This window comes from Chiloscyllium plagiosum, chromosome 10 (genome assembly GCF_004010195.1).
Source record: "Chiloscyllium plagiosum isolate BGI_BamShark_2017 chromosome 10, ASM401019v2, whole genome shotgun sequence".
Classification (NCBI taxonomy): Eukaryota; Metazoa; Chordata; class Chondrichthyes; order Orectolobiformes; family Hemiscylliidae; genus Chiloscyllium; species Chiloscyllium plagiosum.
The window spans coordinates 6,358,561-6,375,356 of NC_057719.1; the positions used below are offsets into that span (position 1 = coordinate 6,358,561).

At 44.6% G+C, this 16,796-nt stretch overlaps 1 protein-coding gene across 1 annotated transcript in view; it reads right to left on the minus strand.

Moving 5' to 3' along the window:
- LOC122553359 (26S proteasome regulatory subunit 4) overlaps nucleotides 1–16,476 on the minus strand; it is a 19,047-nt gene extending 2,571 nt beyond the window's left edge. Inside the window, exons 1-9 of the mRNA XM_043696956.1 lie at nucleotides 16,371–16,476; nucleotides 12,526–12,622; nucleotides 11,675–11,799; nucleotides 10,397–10,582; nucleotides 8,614–8,742; nucleotides 7,462–7,558; nucleotides 6,541–6,730; nucleotides 4,145–4,296; nucleotides 2,895–3,049 (exon numbers count right to left, since the gene is read on the minus strand). Of these exons, the coding sequence (XP_043552891.1) occupies nucleotides 2,895–3,049; nucleotides 4,145–4,296; nucleotides 6,541–6,730; nucleotides 7,462–7,558; nucleotides 8,614–8,742; nucleotides 10,397–10,582; nucleotides 11,675–11,799; nucleotides 12,526–12,622; nucleotides 16,371–16,433 (1,194 nt within the window). The 5' untranslated portion in view covers nucleotides 16,434–16,476. The remainder of the gene's footprint in view (nucleotides 1–2,894; nucleotides 3,050–4,144; nucleotides 4,297–6,540; nucleotides 6,731–7,461; nucleotides 7,559–8,613; nucleotides 8,743–10,396; nucleotides 10,583–11,674; nucleotides 11,800–12,525; nucleotides 12,623–16,370) is intronic.
- Between the last annotated feature and the right edge of the window lie 320 nt (nucleotides 16,477–16,796).

The following is a 16,796-nucleotide window of genomic DNA, read 5'->3' on the forward strand; positions in this document are numbered from 1 at the left end:
GGATTGGACATTCTGGAGGCAGGAAACATGTTTCCGCTGATGGGTGAGTGCCAAACCAGAGGACAAAGCTTAAAAATACGGGGTAGGCCATTTAGGACAGAGATGAGGAGAAACTTCTTCACCCAGAGAGTGGTGGCTGTGTGGAATGCTCTGCCCCAGAGGGCAGTGGAGGCCCAGTCTCTGGATTAATTTAAGAAAGAGTTGGATAGAGCTCTCAAAGATAGTGGAATCAAGAGTTATGGAGATAAGGCAGGAACAGGATACTGATTAAGGATGATCAGCCATGATCATATTGAATGGTGGTGCAGGCTCGAAGGGCAAAATGGCCTACTCCTGCACCTATTGTCTATTGTCGGGGAGTCGAGAACTGGAGGGCATAGGTTTAGGGTGAGAGGGGAAAGATATAAAAGAGACCCAAGGGGCAACTGTTTCACACACAGGGTGGTAAGTGTATGGAATGGGCTGCTAGAGGATGTGGTGGAGACTGGTACAATTGCAACATTTAAGAGGCATTTGGATGGGTATATGAATAGGAAGGGTTTGGATGGATATGGGCAGGGTGCTGGAAGATGGGACTAGATTGGGTTGGGATATTTGGTCGGCATGGACAGGTTGGACCGAAGGGTCTGTTTCCATGCTGTACATCTCTATGAGCCACTCCAAAAACCCCAACTCTTAATAGATCAACAAAAATGACTGGCAGAGAAATTTCTATTGACAATTAGCAGCTAAACTATTTACATTCAGAGGAGAAACTTGGATGTCTAGAACTCATCACATTGTTTGCAAACATTGCCAAGTGCTGAGGGGCAGTGACTTGCTGGGTGGGGAACTGCAGCAGCCATTTTACATACAGCAAGATCCCACAGACAGGAATAAGCTGCCTCTGCAGTCAGTCATTCTCTTCCCGGTGAGATGGGCGATGATGGAATATTGTCCAGGAGAATTCAGACCTCTCCCAACATTCTCTGAATAAGACCCCTCGGAATCCTAGTAGCACACAAACCCACCAACACACTCAAACAAAAACTAACAAACTTAAAAGACCCAGTACAACCCATGGACAAAACCAACGTCGTCTACAAAATTCCATGCAAGGACTGCCACAAACACTACGTAGGACAAACAGGAAGAAAGTTAGCCACCAGGATACACTAACACCAGCTAGCCACAAAAAGACACGACCCTCTCTCCCTCGTAGCCCTACACACGGATGAAAAAAACCACCATTTCAACTGGGACAACACAGCTATCCTGGAACAGGCTAAGCAAAGACATGCAGAGAATTCCTAGAGGCCTGGCACTCCAACCATAAAGCCATAAACAAACACACAGATCTAGATGCCATCTATCAACCCCTCAGAAAACGAACAGGAATTGACATCACCACAAACCCCAGGAACCCCATCCAGGAGAAAGATATAAATAGAAAGCAGGAGACAACAGCTTCGCTTCACTTGGAGGTCGCCACTGATGATGTTACTTAGCCAGGTAATGAAACATCTGGATATCAAACCTACACCCCACACCTCAACCTGAGCTACAAACCTTGCAAAAGTTCTCTGAATAATGCGGTGGGTTTTTAAACATTCTGGAAAGAAAATAACACTTGGCTTTTAACAACTGCCCTGACACAGCACCTCCAACAGGCAGTGCTCCGTAAAAACAGCCTGGATGCAGCTGCTCACGTCTTGGGGTTTAATCTTTAGTTTTAAGAAACAAAAATACCGTCAACGGAGTCAAATTGACACAGAGAATGGAAAGCAGCCCCGAGTACCCACTCACCATTGCAATGCAGCGGCCCCTGCTGGTTAAAATGTGCTTTCACAACAGGATTTGAGACCGACTGTAAACATTTATTAATGCTCACAAGCTAGGCTCCCACCTTGGATAAATACCAGATCCTTTTGGGGTGGTATGGGGGTGAGGTGGGGAGGGAGGAGTAATTTTACCGATTAGTAATCCCAAAACCCAGGCTGACGTTCTGGGACAGGCTGCTGGTGGAACCTCAGCTCAAACGTAGACCAGAAAGCTCGTTTAGTAATGGTGACCACACAGCTGTCATCAACTGTCCAAAACAACCACGTTTGGGAAGGAAATCTGCCATTCTTACTCATGTAGGACGGACCTATATTTAACTCCAGACCCACAGCAACATGGTTGACTCTGAACTGCTCCTTCAAATTGTATACAAAGCCCCACTCAGCTCAAGGCCGGTTAGGGTTCAGCAATAAATGCTGGCAAAGTCCACATTGCAGAAACCATAAAAGAATATGTTCAGTAACACGGGTGACTGCGTAAGAACATAAAAGGTCAGGAGTGGGCAGCTTGGGCCTTGCGTCTGTCGCATTATTTAACAGAATAATGGTCAAACTCAATCCTTACACGCGATTCCCAGATCTCTGGAATCCTTCAGTATCTGTAAATATACTCAATCAACCGAGCATCCACAGCTCTCTGGGGAACAGAATGCCAAAGATTCACATTCCTGTGACATAATGTGGGAGCAAAACATACTATTTTCTCAATGGGCAAAACCTAATCCTGAAACAGTGACCAACTAAATACAGGCAGAGGTGACGGGGGGGTGGTCGCGTGCACACGTATAGGTGTGTATGTGCGGTGGGGGGGAAGAACTGTATGGGTGCTTGCGGGCAGGGGTGTGCACGCACATGTGTTCTGGAGGGTTTATAGCAGTGATTGTGGTTTTAGAGGCTAAAACAGCCTCTTGGCATCTACTTTAAGTTCTTTAGAAAATCTTCAATAAAAATCACTTCTCATTCTGCTAAACCCCAGAGTCTATTTGATTTAATCCTTCTCTATTGGACGACCCCTCACCCAGCATAAAAAGGTGAAAAGAAACAGAGGGTAAAGAGAAAAATACCCCAATTCACCTTAATGTCTGCCCCAGACAGATCGTCTTTAGCCAGTATCAGTTCATCCAGGCTCACGTCTTGTGCTACTGTCATCCTGCTTGTGTGGATCTGGAAGATACGTCTCTTGGTCTTTTCATCCGGAAGAGGAAATTCAATTTTACGATCAATCCTCCCTGGAATAATAGAAAATGTAAGAAAAAGATGTGCTTTTGTGCAGCATGTTATCCCAGTGGCAAATGTCTCAGAGTGCTCTACCGCAATTGGGAAATTTAAATTCACTTCATTAAATAAATCTGGAATTAAAAAGTCATGCAATGGGGACCATGGAGCAAGTAGTCAGCAAAGCATCCCCACTCCTCGAGGGAAGGAAACTGGCCGTCCTTACTCATTCTGCCCTGAGACAGGCCCAGAGCAACACGGTGGACTCTTAACTTGCCAAAACCAGCAACTACATCGACCAATGATAATGCTTTGTGTAAATACCATCACCACCAAGAACTACAGTGGGTCATCAACAGCTTCCAAAGACAAGGCAATAAATACTGACTTATGACACCCACATGCTGAGTCTTTTTTAAAATCAATCGATGTTCAATGATAGGATTTCCCAACAACCTGTCTGAATGATGTTAGTAAGACCCCTGGTTTCCATGTGAACTATAAGCTGACAGCAGACTGGTTCGACATCTGACTGAAAGACAGCTCCTCTGACAATGAAGCAGCCCCACGGTAATGCAAGCAGTGTTTTAAAACCCCAGTACAGGATTCAAAGTTTACTGTATTCATGACTTATGCGTCACTTCACTAGCAGTTAAACATCGGGATAATGTGCCCATGTGTAATAGTGAAGTTCCCTGGGTATAACAGGCAATCACCAGGACTGACTCTCTCTGCTACAAGTCTGTTTCAATGTGCACAGATTAATTAGCCAGCTGTTTGCAGACAGGATCAAAAAACATCAGAAATGAATTAAACACCCATGAGGTACTGAAAGAAATAAAGAGCGTGTTCCAAGGATTAACCTGTGTCCTCCATATCTGATTTCGTAGATATTCCGTTGTTATTTGAATGAGTTTAACAATTAATCCAAATCTAGTTGTACCTGCACCATCTTACTGATTAAATAGCAACTTTGAGAGACTAAAAGGCACAGAATGCTGGAGAAACTCAGCAGGTATGGCAGCATCTACAGAGAGAGAAACAAGAGTTAACATTGAGCCCAGTGTGACTCTTCGTCAGAACGAGGGTCTGACCAGCCATGAGCTCACCTGGCCTGATGAGAGCTGGGTCTAGTGTTTCTATCCTGTTTGTGGCCATGATAACTTTCACATCTCCCCGGGAGTCAAACCCATCCAACTGGTTCAGAAGCTCCAGCATTGTCCGCTGGATTTCCCGCTCCCCGCCGGAATTGGAGTCGTACCTGAGAGTGAAACATGATTCAATGATCAGAACATCGATATCCCAGCAGCAAACACAGCACCGACAGTAAAAACAGAGGATTCTCACCAAGGACCTGAAGGCTGCAGAGCCCAGTGTAGGAAACCACCCGAGATCAGGGCCAGCTCCAGTAGAATTGTTGCACAGAGAAGGTCCTGGCTTTAAGACTTCAGGACTGACTAATACAGCAAAGCACCAAGAATATGACACGATTCGTACAGAGCGGGAGGGACAGGAAACTTTGACCTTAAGATTGTCATTGTATAACGTGACTGCATGGGTGGTAGAAGTCGGGTGAGGAACCCAGATGAACTCTTCCTTCATTCAGCAATCTTTATTATTAGGAAGCACGTAACAACTGATCAATCATTTCTCTCCCTATCTGGCAGCTAAAGCCAGTTTCCCAATGAATCATGAGCCTCCTGCTGATAATTCCTGGGTGAATAACTAGCCTCCAGTGGTTTGATAATAGCATTCTTCCCTCAGTCAGAAGCCCACGGCTTCAAGGCCCACTTCAGACTCAAGAATAAGCTGCAGTTGAGTGGCACATCCGTCAGAAGAGGTATTAAACTGAAGCACATTCTTGAGTGGACATGAAATCCCTGCCAGGCACGAAGCAGCAAGTTCTGCCAGGTGTCCCCCTCGATTTATTCACATGGCTTTGTGTGAGGGAAATCATGTCTCACTAAGTTGATTGGGTTTTTTTGAAGAAGTAATGAAGAGGATTGTTGAGGGCAGAGTGATGGACGTGAACGATATAGACTTCGAAAAGGTTCCTCATGGGAGACTGGTAAGGTTAGAGCACACGGAATACAGGGAGAACTAGCCATTTTAGATACAGAACTGGCTCAAAGGTAGAAGACAGAGAGTGATGGTGGAGGGTTGTTTTTCAGACTGGAGGCCTGTGACCAGTGGAGTGCCACAAGGATCAGTGATGGGTCCACTGCGTTTTGTCATTTATATAAATGATTTGGATGTTAACAAAGGAAGTATAGCTACTAAGTTTGCAGATGACCCCAAAATTGGAGGTGTAGTGGACAATGAAGGAGGTTACCTCAGATTACAACAGGATCTTGACCAGATGGGCCAATGGGCTGAGAAGTGGCAAATGGAGTTTAATTTACATAAATGTGAGATGCTGCATTTTGGAAAGGCAAATCAGGGTAGGAATTATACACTTAATGGTAAGGTCCTAGGGAGTGTTGCTGAACAAAGAGACTTTGGAGGGCAGGTTCATAGCTCCTTGAATGTGGAGTCGCAGGTAGATAGGATAGTGAAGGCGGCGTTTGGTATGCTTTCCTTTATTGGTCAGAGTACTGAGTACAGGAGTTAGGAGATCATGTTGCAGCTGTACAGGACATTGGTTAGGCCACTATTGGAATATTGCGTGCAATTCTGGTCTCCCTCCTATTGGAAGGATGTTGTGTAACTTGAAAGGGTTCAGAAAAGATTTACAAGGATGTTGCCAGGGTTGGTGGATGAGAGCTATAGGGAAAGGATGAACAGGCTGGTGCTGTTTTCCCTGGAGCGTCAGAGGCTGAGGGGTGGATGTTTCTAAAATCATGAGGGGCATGGATAGGATAAATAAAGGTCTTTTTCCCAGGGTGAGAAGGGAAAGATTTAAAAGGGACCTAAGGGGCGACTTTTTGACACAGAGGATGGTGCGTGTATGGAATGAGCTGCCAGAGGACGTGGTGGAGGCTGGTACAATTACAATATTGGGTGGATGTTTCTAAAATCATGAGGGGCATGGATAGGATAAATAAAGGTCTTTTTCCCAGGGTGAGAAGGGAAAGATTTAAAAGGGACCTAAGGGGCGACATTTTGACACAGAGGATGGTGCGTGTATGGAATGAGCTGCCAGAGGATGTGGTGGAGGCTGGTACAATTACAATATTAAAAGGCATCTGGATGGGTATATGAATAGGAATGGTTTAGAGGGATACGGGTCAGGTGCTGGACGAGATTAATTTAAGATATCTGGTCGGCATGGATGAGTTGGACCGAAGGGTCTGTTTCCGTGCTGTACATCTCTATAACTAACATCAGTGAATCACCTGGTTATTATCACATTCCGTTTTGTGGGATCTTCCTGGTTGCCTGATGCCTGCAGGATTTTCTAGAAGTTACAAAGACCCATGACTTGCACAAATAAACTATGCTGAACCCAAGAAACCCATATACCAAACTGAGACTGTGCTCAAAGAGCCTTCTCAAAGCAGCCTACCTCTTTGTGCCAATCGCATCAATCTCATCGATGAAAACGATGGAGGGAGCGTGCTCTTCTGCAACGCGGAACAGCTCGCGTACAAGCTTCGGCCCGTCTCCCAGGTACTTCTGGATGAGCTCTGAGCCAACCACTCGCAGGAAGGTGGCCGAGGTTTGGTTCGCTACAGCCTTGGCTAACAACGTTTTACCTGCATTTCGACAGAGAGAGGGCATAGGTCAACCAGGTGGACCTTTTATGGAGGTCGCTGCAGTTGCTCAGCAGTAGCTGGCTTGAATCTGCAAGATTCGACGGAGATTAAATATCAGAAACATTTAACATGCTGAATGCATCCACTTAACCCCCGAGAATTGGGACCGGATTGCTCTGCAGAGAGCCTGCATGGACATGATGGACCAAATGGCCATCTCCTGAACCATGACCACTCTTCCAGTTCTATAACATGAGGTGCAAGTGATGCCAAGACTGATACTGAGAGGCAGATGCACCCATCCACTCGGGGAACCTCTTTTATAAGAGAACTTTGGTTGGTTCAAAGGAAGGAGACATTGATATTTAGACACAACATATTCTGAAAGTGTCATACAAAGTGGAACAGCACTGCTCTGGTGCCTGGAGCACTAACTGGATAGAAGCTGAACAGCTGAAATAAATGCAACTCGGCCACTACGCCGTATAGATTTATACAGAGGATAAACTGAAGGTAGAAACCCAGTGTGAAATGCACAATCCCAGCATTATCCACAGAGCATACTGGGGGTGAGTGTGCACTGTAAATTCTCAACTCAGATAGCAACAAAAGCACAAATTACATCTTTATGTTAGCAACAACATTTTACCTTGATAGCACGGAATGGAAAGAAAGGATACTTTTAAAAATTAAGAATAAATTAACACTGACAATAAAAAGGTAAAGTCTACCTGTGCCAGGAGCTCCGTACAGAATAACTCCTTTCGGAGGCTTAATTCCCATCTCTTCATAATATTCAGGATGGGTGAGTGGCAGTTCTACAGATTCCTACAAAAGTTATAGCACAGTTTTATTGTTAAGCATGAATCACTGTGTGTCTCTCTCACACACACACAGCTACATTTATATGACAATCTTGCGAATACACCCACCTCATCAACAAATCTTCACTCCCAGTTGTCACATCTATGTCAACTTATACTTCACGAGAAATTCCTAAAGGTGCAATTTGCAATAGAACCTTCCTATGTAAACATTGCAATCATACCTCATTGCCCCGACAGCTCTGCAACACCTTATTTTCCAGCTCTTCAACCTACAACAAGTAATTAATTTGCTCCAACCAAACTCACCTCCCAACTTGCCAGTATTACTCAAGACTGACTAATAATACAAATGCAGTAGTGCTGTCTAAAACTAGGGACAGAATTGATGATTTAAAAAAATTACAGGGAATGGAATTAGGAAATATCATCTGCACTTCACGGAAAATTACACTAGGGCTTATTTCCCAAGTGTAACACCCAACCAGGGAGATCAACCAGCAGGATATCCATCACTCTGTTACTAAAGCGTCACATTTACTTGTTATCACAGGTTCCTCATCATCCAAATATAATAAAGAACTGCGGATTGTGTGGGGTGAAGGGTCACAGAAACTCAAACGTGTTAACTCTGTTTTCTATCCACAGTTGCTGCCAGAACTGTTGAGTTACTCCAGCAATTTCTGTTTTTGTTTATTGTCCATCATTTAATCTGGTAATAAGCTGGGCTAATAACCACCCGACTGTTCTCAAAGCATTGCTTTCAACCCACTATAGGCACTGCCACTGACAGATGCCTTCACCCCTAATCCTGACCTTTATTGAAATCTAAAAATCACACAACACCAGGTTGTAGTCCAACAGATTTGACTGGAAGCACTAGCTTTCTGAGCGCTGCTCCTTCATCAGGTGGTTGTCATGAAATCATGAGACTTCCAAGAATTCTCTTCATTGCAGGAAGTACTGATCATCCAACCACATTAAAATGAAAGTGCGAGCTGCAGGGATCATTGAACTCGGAATTTAACAGGATGAATATTTAACAAAAGCAGCTCTCACCTTGATTTCCTGGATCTGACTATCTAAGCCACCGATATCAGCATATGTCTCCTGTGGAGCCTTCTCCACCTTCATTACAGTCACCAGTGGATCTGTGTCATCCGTCAGTACACCAATCACAGCGTGCACCTAAGGAACAGGATTGAAAGAACTGTCATTGTTCTCCTTGCACATTACCTTACACACTTCAGGAATACCAGGGGTTTGATTTACTTATTCATGGAACGTGGGCATCGCTGGCTGAGCATGGCCAGAGCAGACGGAAGCATTAAAATCCCAACTAAAAGGATCAACAGGCGAACCTAATGATGGAGGGAAATCATTTAGTACCCAGTCACAACAACAACATGAATGACCATCATTAATTGTGCAGAACCAGATCAGACAAGAACCTGATCAATTTTCAACCCTTATGGTTGCTGCCTGTATTGGAAATTTCCCTCACTGTTCTCCTAACATTCAAACTGTTTTCCCTACATCCTTTCACAGGCTGCAGCTAGCACTGAAGAAATGGTATTTGATGTTTAGTTCAAGCTGCCCCAGGGGCATTCAGTGGTAAGCCTGCAGCGTACGCTCAGAGTCACGTTTAGACCAAACCAGTTGTTTGTACTTCCGTGGAACTGCTCACTCTTGTTCCTCCCAGCTCGGTGTCACCATCCACTTGCCATCTGTCCCATTCTTTCCTCCTTGGATTCAGACCAGCCCTGAGATGTGGTCTTAGTTTGTCAATTAAACAAAAAAAAACCAACAGGAAATGGGAGCATATCAGGGTTGCATATGGACGTGTCAGCAAGAAGTCCAGATTAATGTTGTGGGGAGCACAGGTTTAACTACCACCACGATAGCCAGCGGAATTTAAATTCAATTATTAGAAGCTCGCCTGAGTGACAAGTGAGCCTGAAATCATTCTTGATTATTGTTATGGCCCATCAGGTTCATGAATGTCCTCGAGGGAAGGAACCCAGCTAGCTCTCTCTCATCTGGCCTACAGCTGACTTGAGAATTTAGTTCAGACCCCCAGCATTGGCTTCGCTTCCCACAATAGCAGTTGGTGAGAAGCAAATTCAGTAAAAATCTGAAATTAAAAATCTAGTTACTAAAAGTTAATCCGTGTAATAAAACCATTAAACCACCAGCTGGCGTAAAAACCTATCTCGCTCACCGGTGGCCTTTAGGGAAGGAAATCTGCTGTCCTCACCTGCTTTGGCCTATGTGGGACTCCAGACCCACAGCAATGCAGCTGATTGACCTCTTGGAATCACAGAATCCCTACAGTGTGGAAGCAGGCCATTCAGCCCAGTGAGCCTACACCAACCCTCCAGACACATCCTATCCCTCTAACCCTGCATTTCCCATGGCCAATTCACCTAACCTGCACATCTTTGGACTGTGGGAGGAAACCGGAGCACCCGGAGGAAACCCACACAGATACGGAGAGAATGTGCAAACTCCACACAGACAGTCGCCTGCGGCTGGAATCGAGCCAGGGTCCCTGGCACTGTGAGGCAGCAGCACCAACCACTGAGCCATTGTGGTGCCCTATATGGCTGAGCAAGCAATTCAGCTCAAGGGCAATTAGCAATGGGCAACAAACACTGGCCACATCCCACAAAGGAATAAAGAAAACAAATTCTGAACAATAATAGGATCACAAACTGATCATTTCCAGCTTTACTATCCTCTGTTCTTTCATTGAGCATTCGTCACGTAAGTATGAAGTAAGTGAACACTCAGCCGCGAAGGGAAAGGTGAGACGTGTCTGAAGGTTCCTCCCCCCCTTTACCTTATGGTTGAGGAGGACGGAGCAGCCAGGCTCCAGCAGGTCTTTGTCCACAAACGACAAGATGCTGACGTAATGCTCGGAGCCCACAGAGGTTGACACAATGGCGTGGTTGTCATCTATGATTTCCTCCAGTGTGCCTACAGACATCGGTGTCCCTCTCAAGTCGTCCACTTTAGACCTTTCCTCCTGTTTGCAGAGAAAGTCAACACCTGTTATCTTATTCCTTACCGCACTGCGGGTGTCAGTGGTGGTGGGAGGTTGCCTTTTTAAATTATCGCTGGTGGTTTGGCTCAGTGGAGCAGCTTTTCAGAGGGAGGTAATGATCAAAAAGGATCGATGGGAGAATGCAGTCACCTACAGGACACACCAGGTAAGGAGGGGAGTTAGCCAGTGCCGAAAGATAGTCAGGTTCTGTGAGGATTTTGCAACAAACCCACAGCTTCATGTCCATTTTTACCGATAACAACTTTTTAAACTGGGTTATCAAGCTCGAAGGGCTAATACTGCAGACTGCAGGAGGTGCTAGGAACCTGCACAACATATAGCAGACCCACTGAGCTCGAAAGGAGGGTCACTGGACCCGAAACCTCAGCTCTGCTTTCTCTCCACAGATGCTGCCAGAGCTGTTGAGTTTCTCCAGCAATTTCTGCTTTTGTGACACTGACGCATTGCAGAAAGCAGGAGCGCCCACCTGAATCAGTGGGGAGATTGGAGCACGTTCAATGCAGGAAACTCCCTGGTCCAGTAAGGTGTACTACTCTGAGGCTAGGATGACAGCATGTTGCTGTCTAAGGCAGCTTCACTGTGGAACCGGCTAAGGTACAGCTGACCCTGAAATGCAGTGGGGCAGCGATATGAAAGACCAGCTGTTTGAAGAGACGACATTTGAAGAATGGAAATCCTGATCGGCAAAGTTAATACCCTCATGTTACATCCTCATTTTTAAATAAACCGGTTAATTCCTGCCCATGTAGGTGGCTGTTTGGGATGTTTAGGGATGTGCAAAATGACATGACAGATGCTTCCGATCGGGGACAAAAAAACATTCTGAAGAAGGGTCACTGGTCCTGAAATGTTAACTCTGATTTCTCTCCACTGATGCTGCCAGAGATTTTCCAGCAATCTCTGTTTTTGCTTCCTATTGGAACTTGAGTGCTCAAATCAAGATACGCTTAGGCAATCAGTTCTCCAGGTGGCAGGGACTCTATATTGCAGAGGGAATGGGAGGTTCACTAGACTGATATGCTGCCTATTGCCCCCCACCTTTCCAGTACAAACCTCTTGTTTCTCTTCCAGCGGTTTCATTTGTTCCTGATTTCTGATGAATTCTTCTTCCATTAAGAGATAATCTTTTATCCTTTCCAGCTTCAGCAACTTCAGTCTGCACTGCGTGTGAGGTGTCACTGTGGGAATTAAATGAAAGAGAGGAGTCACTCTCAGGGACGATTTTCTTCTGTTCTCAGCGCTTAGCTGAGGCCTTTCTATGGTCTGTTCAATAGGAAACCAATCACTCTACACACAATATGATCTGGAACCCTCTCTCTCTCTTCAATAGCAACAGTCAGGAATTGCTGAGGGTGACTGAAGGCTCCAAGAGATACAGTGCGAGAGCTCAAAACAGCTAATGCAATGTAGAAAGTTAAACCATGTCAGGAAACAAAAGGAACTCAAAAGGAAACGAATGAAACTAAAGAACTCTAAATCACAAAGTCAGAAGTCACACGACACTAGGTTATAGCCCAACAGGTTTATTGGAAATCACCAGCTTTGGCAGCATCTGTGGAGAGAAATTGGAGTTAACATTTCGGACCAGTCTTCAGAATATTTATTTTAGGAGTAACGAGTTCCGGACGAAGTAGCCGCGCTCTGAAAGCTTGTGATTTCAAATAAACCTGTTGGGCTATAACCTGGTGTTGTGGGGCTTCCAACTTTGTCCAGCCCAGCCCAACACCAGCATCTCCATGTCTAAATCATAAAGCAACGTTTTAAAAAAAAATTCAGAATAGTTTGATATCAAGGTTATGTGCTGACGATACCCAGTTGCTATTTGAATTCAAGTGAATTCGATTATTTTACGAGGCGGCAACAAAATTGAGACACATTTCAAAATGACCAGGTCACTGCCTTACCGAGGGGTAACTTGCTGGCTGCATCAGGCCCTTTCGTTTTCTTCTTTTTCTTTCCCACTCGGGTCGGTACGGGAGGCTCATATTTCTTCTTCTTATCCTATTGAGACACCCCCAAAAACGTTACATATAGATATGGGTCAATTTTGAATCTTTTGAAACGGTGTATGTTAACTTACTGGATTTCACATTCCTGTTTGTATTCGGCCTTTGACCAGCTGCTGATTACAGCACAGCAGGATGCCTTGCCACCAACCTTGCCTGCAGTAGCAATCTAAATGTGCTATTCACTTGGTGTTATTCTCCTGGCCCCCAACCCGTTGTAACTGTGCACACTGCTCCTTCTCAAATAACGCACCAGCTCTCTTCTGAATGCCTCGACTGACCTGCCTCTAGCACACACTCGTGCAGCGTATTCCAGACCCTGGCCACTTGCTGCATGAAAATACAGCGACCAAGTGGCCGTTTAAGTAATGTAACAATGGAAACTATCGTACCTGTCACCACATTGACAATGTCTGTCAAATCCATTTAAAAAAAAAAAAATCACTGACAGGATGTTGATGCTGCTGGCTGGGCCCAGCATGTATCACTCGGCCCAGTTGCCCCTTGAGAAGGTGGGGATGAGCTGCATCCTTGAACCGCTGCAGTCCATGTGCTGTAGATGGACTGACAAAGCCTTCAGGGAGGGAATTCCAGGAGTTTGACCCAGCGACAATGAAGGAATGGCGATATATTTCCAAGTCAGAACGGTGAGTGGCTTGGAGGGGAACTTACAGGTGTTCCCATGCAACGGCTGCCCTTGTCCTTTCAGCTGATGGGGTCACGGGTTTGGAAGGTGCTGTCGAAAGACCATTGGTGAATATCTGCAGTGCATCTGGTGTGTACTCCTCATAAGGGATCACCAGCTCACAGGAGCAGAGAGAACAGTGCAGGAGAGTAACGGAATTTCACAAATTATATACTGAGGGGAACCATGGGAAGTGTTATGCCACAGAACGTCATTCACCGCATGACGTCCACACCAGCTTCTCAACTGAGCATTGTCTTGTGCCAGTCTTGTCTTTGTTCCCCATACACAAGCCCATGTATCCAAATAATCATCCGTCGCCCTCTGAAATGCTTCCCCTGAACCTGCCTCCCTAACTAGCCGCTGCATGTTCAAACTTTTCCTCATGTTACCTTTGCTTCTTTTGCATGTCACTTTAACTCTGTGCTCTCTTATCCCAATCACGAGCCAGAACAGTTTCTCCCAATCTATTCTGTCCACCTGCTCACCATTTTGTAAACCACTATCAGATTACTGCTTAGTCAGACAGTCATAGAGCTGTACGGCACAGAAACAGACCCTTCGGTCCAACTCTGCAGAAGTGGTTACTGCAGATGCTGGCAATTAGAGTCAAGATTAGAGTGGTGCTGGTAAGGCAGCATCTGAGGAGCAGGTAAAATTAACGTTTCGGGCAAAAGCCCTTCATCAGCAACTTGTTCTTCTCGGCCCAACTCGTCTAGTGATCCTAAATTAATCTAGTCCCATTTGCCAGTGTTTGGCCCATATCCCTCTTAAACCTTCCTATTCTTATACCTACCCAGTTGCCCTTTAAATGTTGTAACTGTCCCAGCCTCCACCATCTTCACTGGCAGCTCATTCCATGCATGTACCACACTCTGCATGAAAAAGCTGCCCCTTAGGTCCTTTTCAAATCTTTCCCCTCTCGCCTTAAACCTATGCCCTCTAGTTTCGAACTCCCCTCCCTGGGAGGGCAACTTTGGCTATTCACCCTATCCATGCCCCTCACGATTTTATAAACCTCTACCATGTCTTCTCTCCAAGATGAACAATCACAATTTCTTCAATCAATCCTAATCACCGAAGTTTCTCATCCACGGACCCATTCATGTAAATCGCTTCTGCACTCCCTCCAATGCATTTACATCATTCCTATAATGTGGCACCCACAACTGTATACAGACCTCCAGCTGAGGCCGAACAAGTATTCCGTACCATTCCAAGATCACCTCCCTACTCGTGTAAGCTTTGTCTCTGTTAATAAAGTCAACGACACCGTAAGCTTCATTTACTGCTTTCTCCACCAGTCCTGCCACCTTCATCGATCTGTGCACATAAACCCTGGTCCCTCTGCTCCTGCGCCCCCTTGAGAATTCTCCCCCTAATTTATACTGTCTTTCCATGTTTTCCTACCAAAGACCCTCCAGCACATCCATGTTACTGGTAATTGCCCTCTACACCCTCTCGTGCAATCACATCCTTCCAATAAATGTGATAACCAGAACCACACCCAGTACCCTAGCTGTGAATAGCCAGTGTTTTAAACAGTTCTAGCATCAGCTCCTTGCTCTCGTATTCTGTCTCTGCTAAGAAAGGAGAGTATCCCATGAAGTGTAACATGTGTTATAGGGAATGGGATAACCTAGAACTGTGATTGGTCAGCTTCAACTGTGCCAGCAAATCCACTTCCCATGGATCAACTCATTTGTACAGTGCGAGATTGTCGCAATGTTGGCAGGATTTACCAAAATAAAATCCCATTTCATCTAAAAGCATCCTTTTGTAAGTGACACGTAATAATACCTCACATTAAGCCTATGTGAACTGGCCCCTTTTTCGTTTACAGCTTCAGCTGATTTACTATCCTGGCATGCTTCACTATTTATATGTTTAACTTGTAAACATATCCAACAAAATAACTTTAGCCTGTACATTCTGGTTTGGGATGTGGGGCAAAAGGACAGAAGTGTCTGGTGAATACTGTAAATAGGAAGAAAAAACTTACACTGCAAGAGTGTCATAATCAGGTAAGAGATTTAAAAACTAAATTGACAAAAGAACCAGGGTTGACACAGGAAACTTCTGTTTTGAAAACGCAGGAAGCTGTTATGATCTGGAATACTGAAAATGCCGGAAATGCTGGTGGAAAAAAGATCAAATAGAATTCTTCACAAAAAAAACTGGATAAGTATTTCAAGGGGTAAAAAAAAAAGGCAGGCTGTGAATTTGATAGAATGTGTATGATGGACAGAACAGGTATAAGACAGTGCATATCAAAGCAATGAGATAATTCAATTACACTCCAGTTTACATTAATGGTGGATACTAATACTTATTATTTAAAAATTCACTTCAGTGCAGTTAAGGTAATTCACTGGAAGGCAGTTGAAACCAACAGGGATGTAGTTAAATAGTTCAATCAGAGTGCACCCTGAAACATGATGTGAATGCATCTCAAAGGTCACAAGATACCAGGTAAGCAAAACCAGTAATGGTGCCGCAGAGTGAAAGAACCATCATCAGGGCCAGCTCGAAAGGTGAAAACAACATCCTGATGTCTCCTGTTTATTTCTCCTTTGAAATAAGTGTCTGGTCATAGTTTTAAAGCATTTCTGTTCAAATAATGACAACGGGAAATGATTAAAGTTCAGTTGGTTTCATATTCTTTGCACGGTGTCCTGAACATCACAAACAAATCTAACACTTCCATCATACATTTTGAGTCAATTTTATGGGACTGCATTTTTAAAAAACAAATCCCTGAAACTGTTTTCTCTCAGGCCCCCTCTCTCCCGTTGTTATTTAGAATGCTGAAGAATTAAATCGAGCTTTTGCCTGTTTAGCCGAATTTGGATGTTGATGGCCTTTGTCACAATGTGCAGCAACGTGAAAATATTCAGACTCACACTTTCAGCTTTCTTTCTTGTAACAGCCTCAAGTAGGTGACAGATTTTGTTAAATACCATGAATCGCCTGGGATTTTATTACTGTTATAATCTTCAATGGTAATAAAATCCACAATGTCTATTCTGAACACTCACTGATAGGCTCAAACACTCACCTTATCATCTTTCTTACCACCTCCAGCTCCATGACCACCACTCTGGCTTTGACCCTGAAACATGAATCATAAAACAAGGCAGATTAGTGGGATGGAGTCTGACTGACCATGATTTAATTTAAGAGGTGGAGAAGTTCCAGAGCTGAACAGATTACCCCTATTCCTAATCGATTCCTGAAACATGTTATAGCAAATATATGAAATGCAGAAATATTTCTATCTTGAAGTTTTACGTATAACACTTTGACTGTCACACTTGCTTGAGAATGTCTTGTTGAGAGCAAGAGTGTCTCATGATCAGCCGTGAGAATGGAAGGAACAGCGGATCCTCTATCCCTAGACGCAGGGGATAGCACATGTTGCAACTGCAATTTAGACTCTCAGTGAAATCAGTCAAGAGTAGAGTGGGGCTGGAAAAGCACAGCA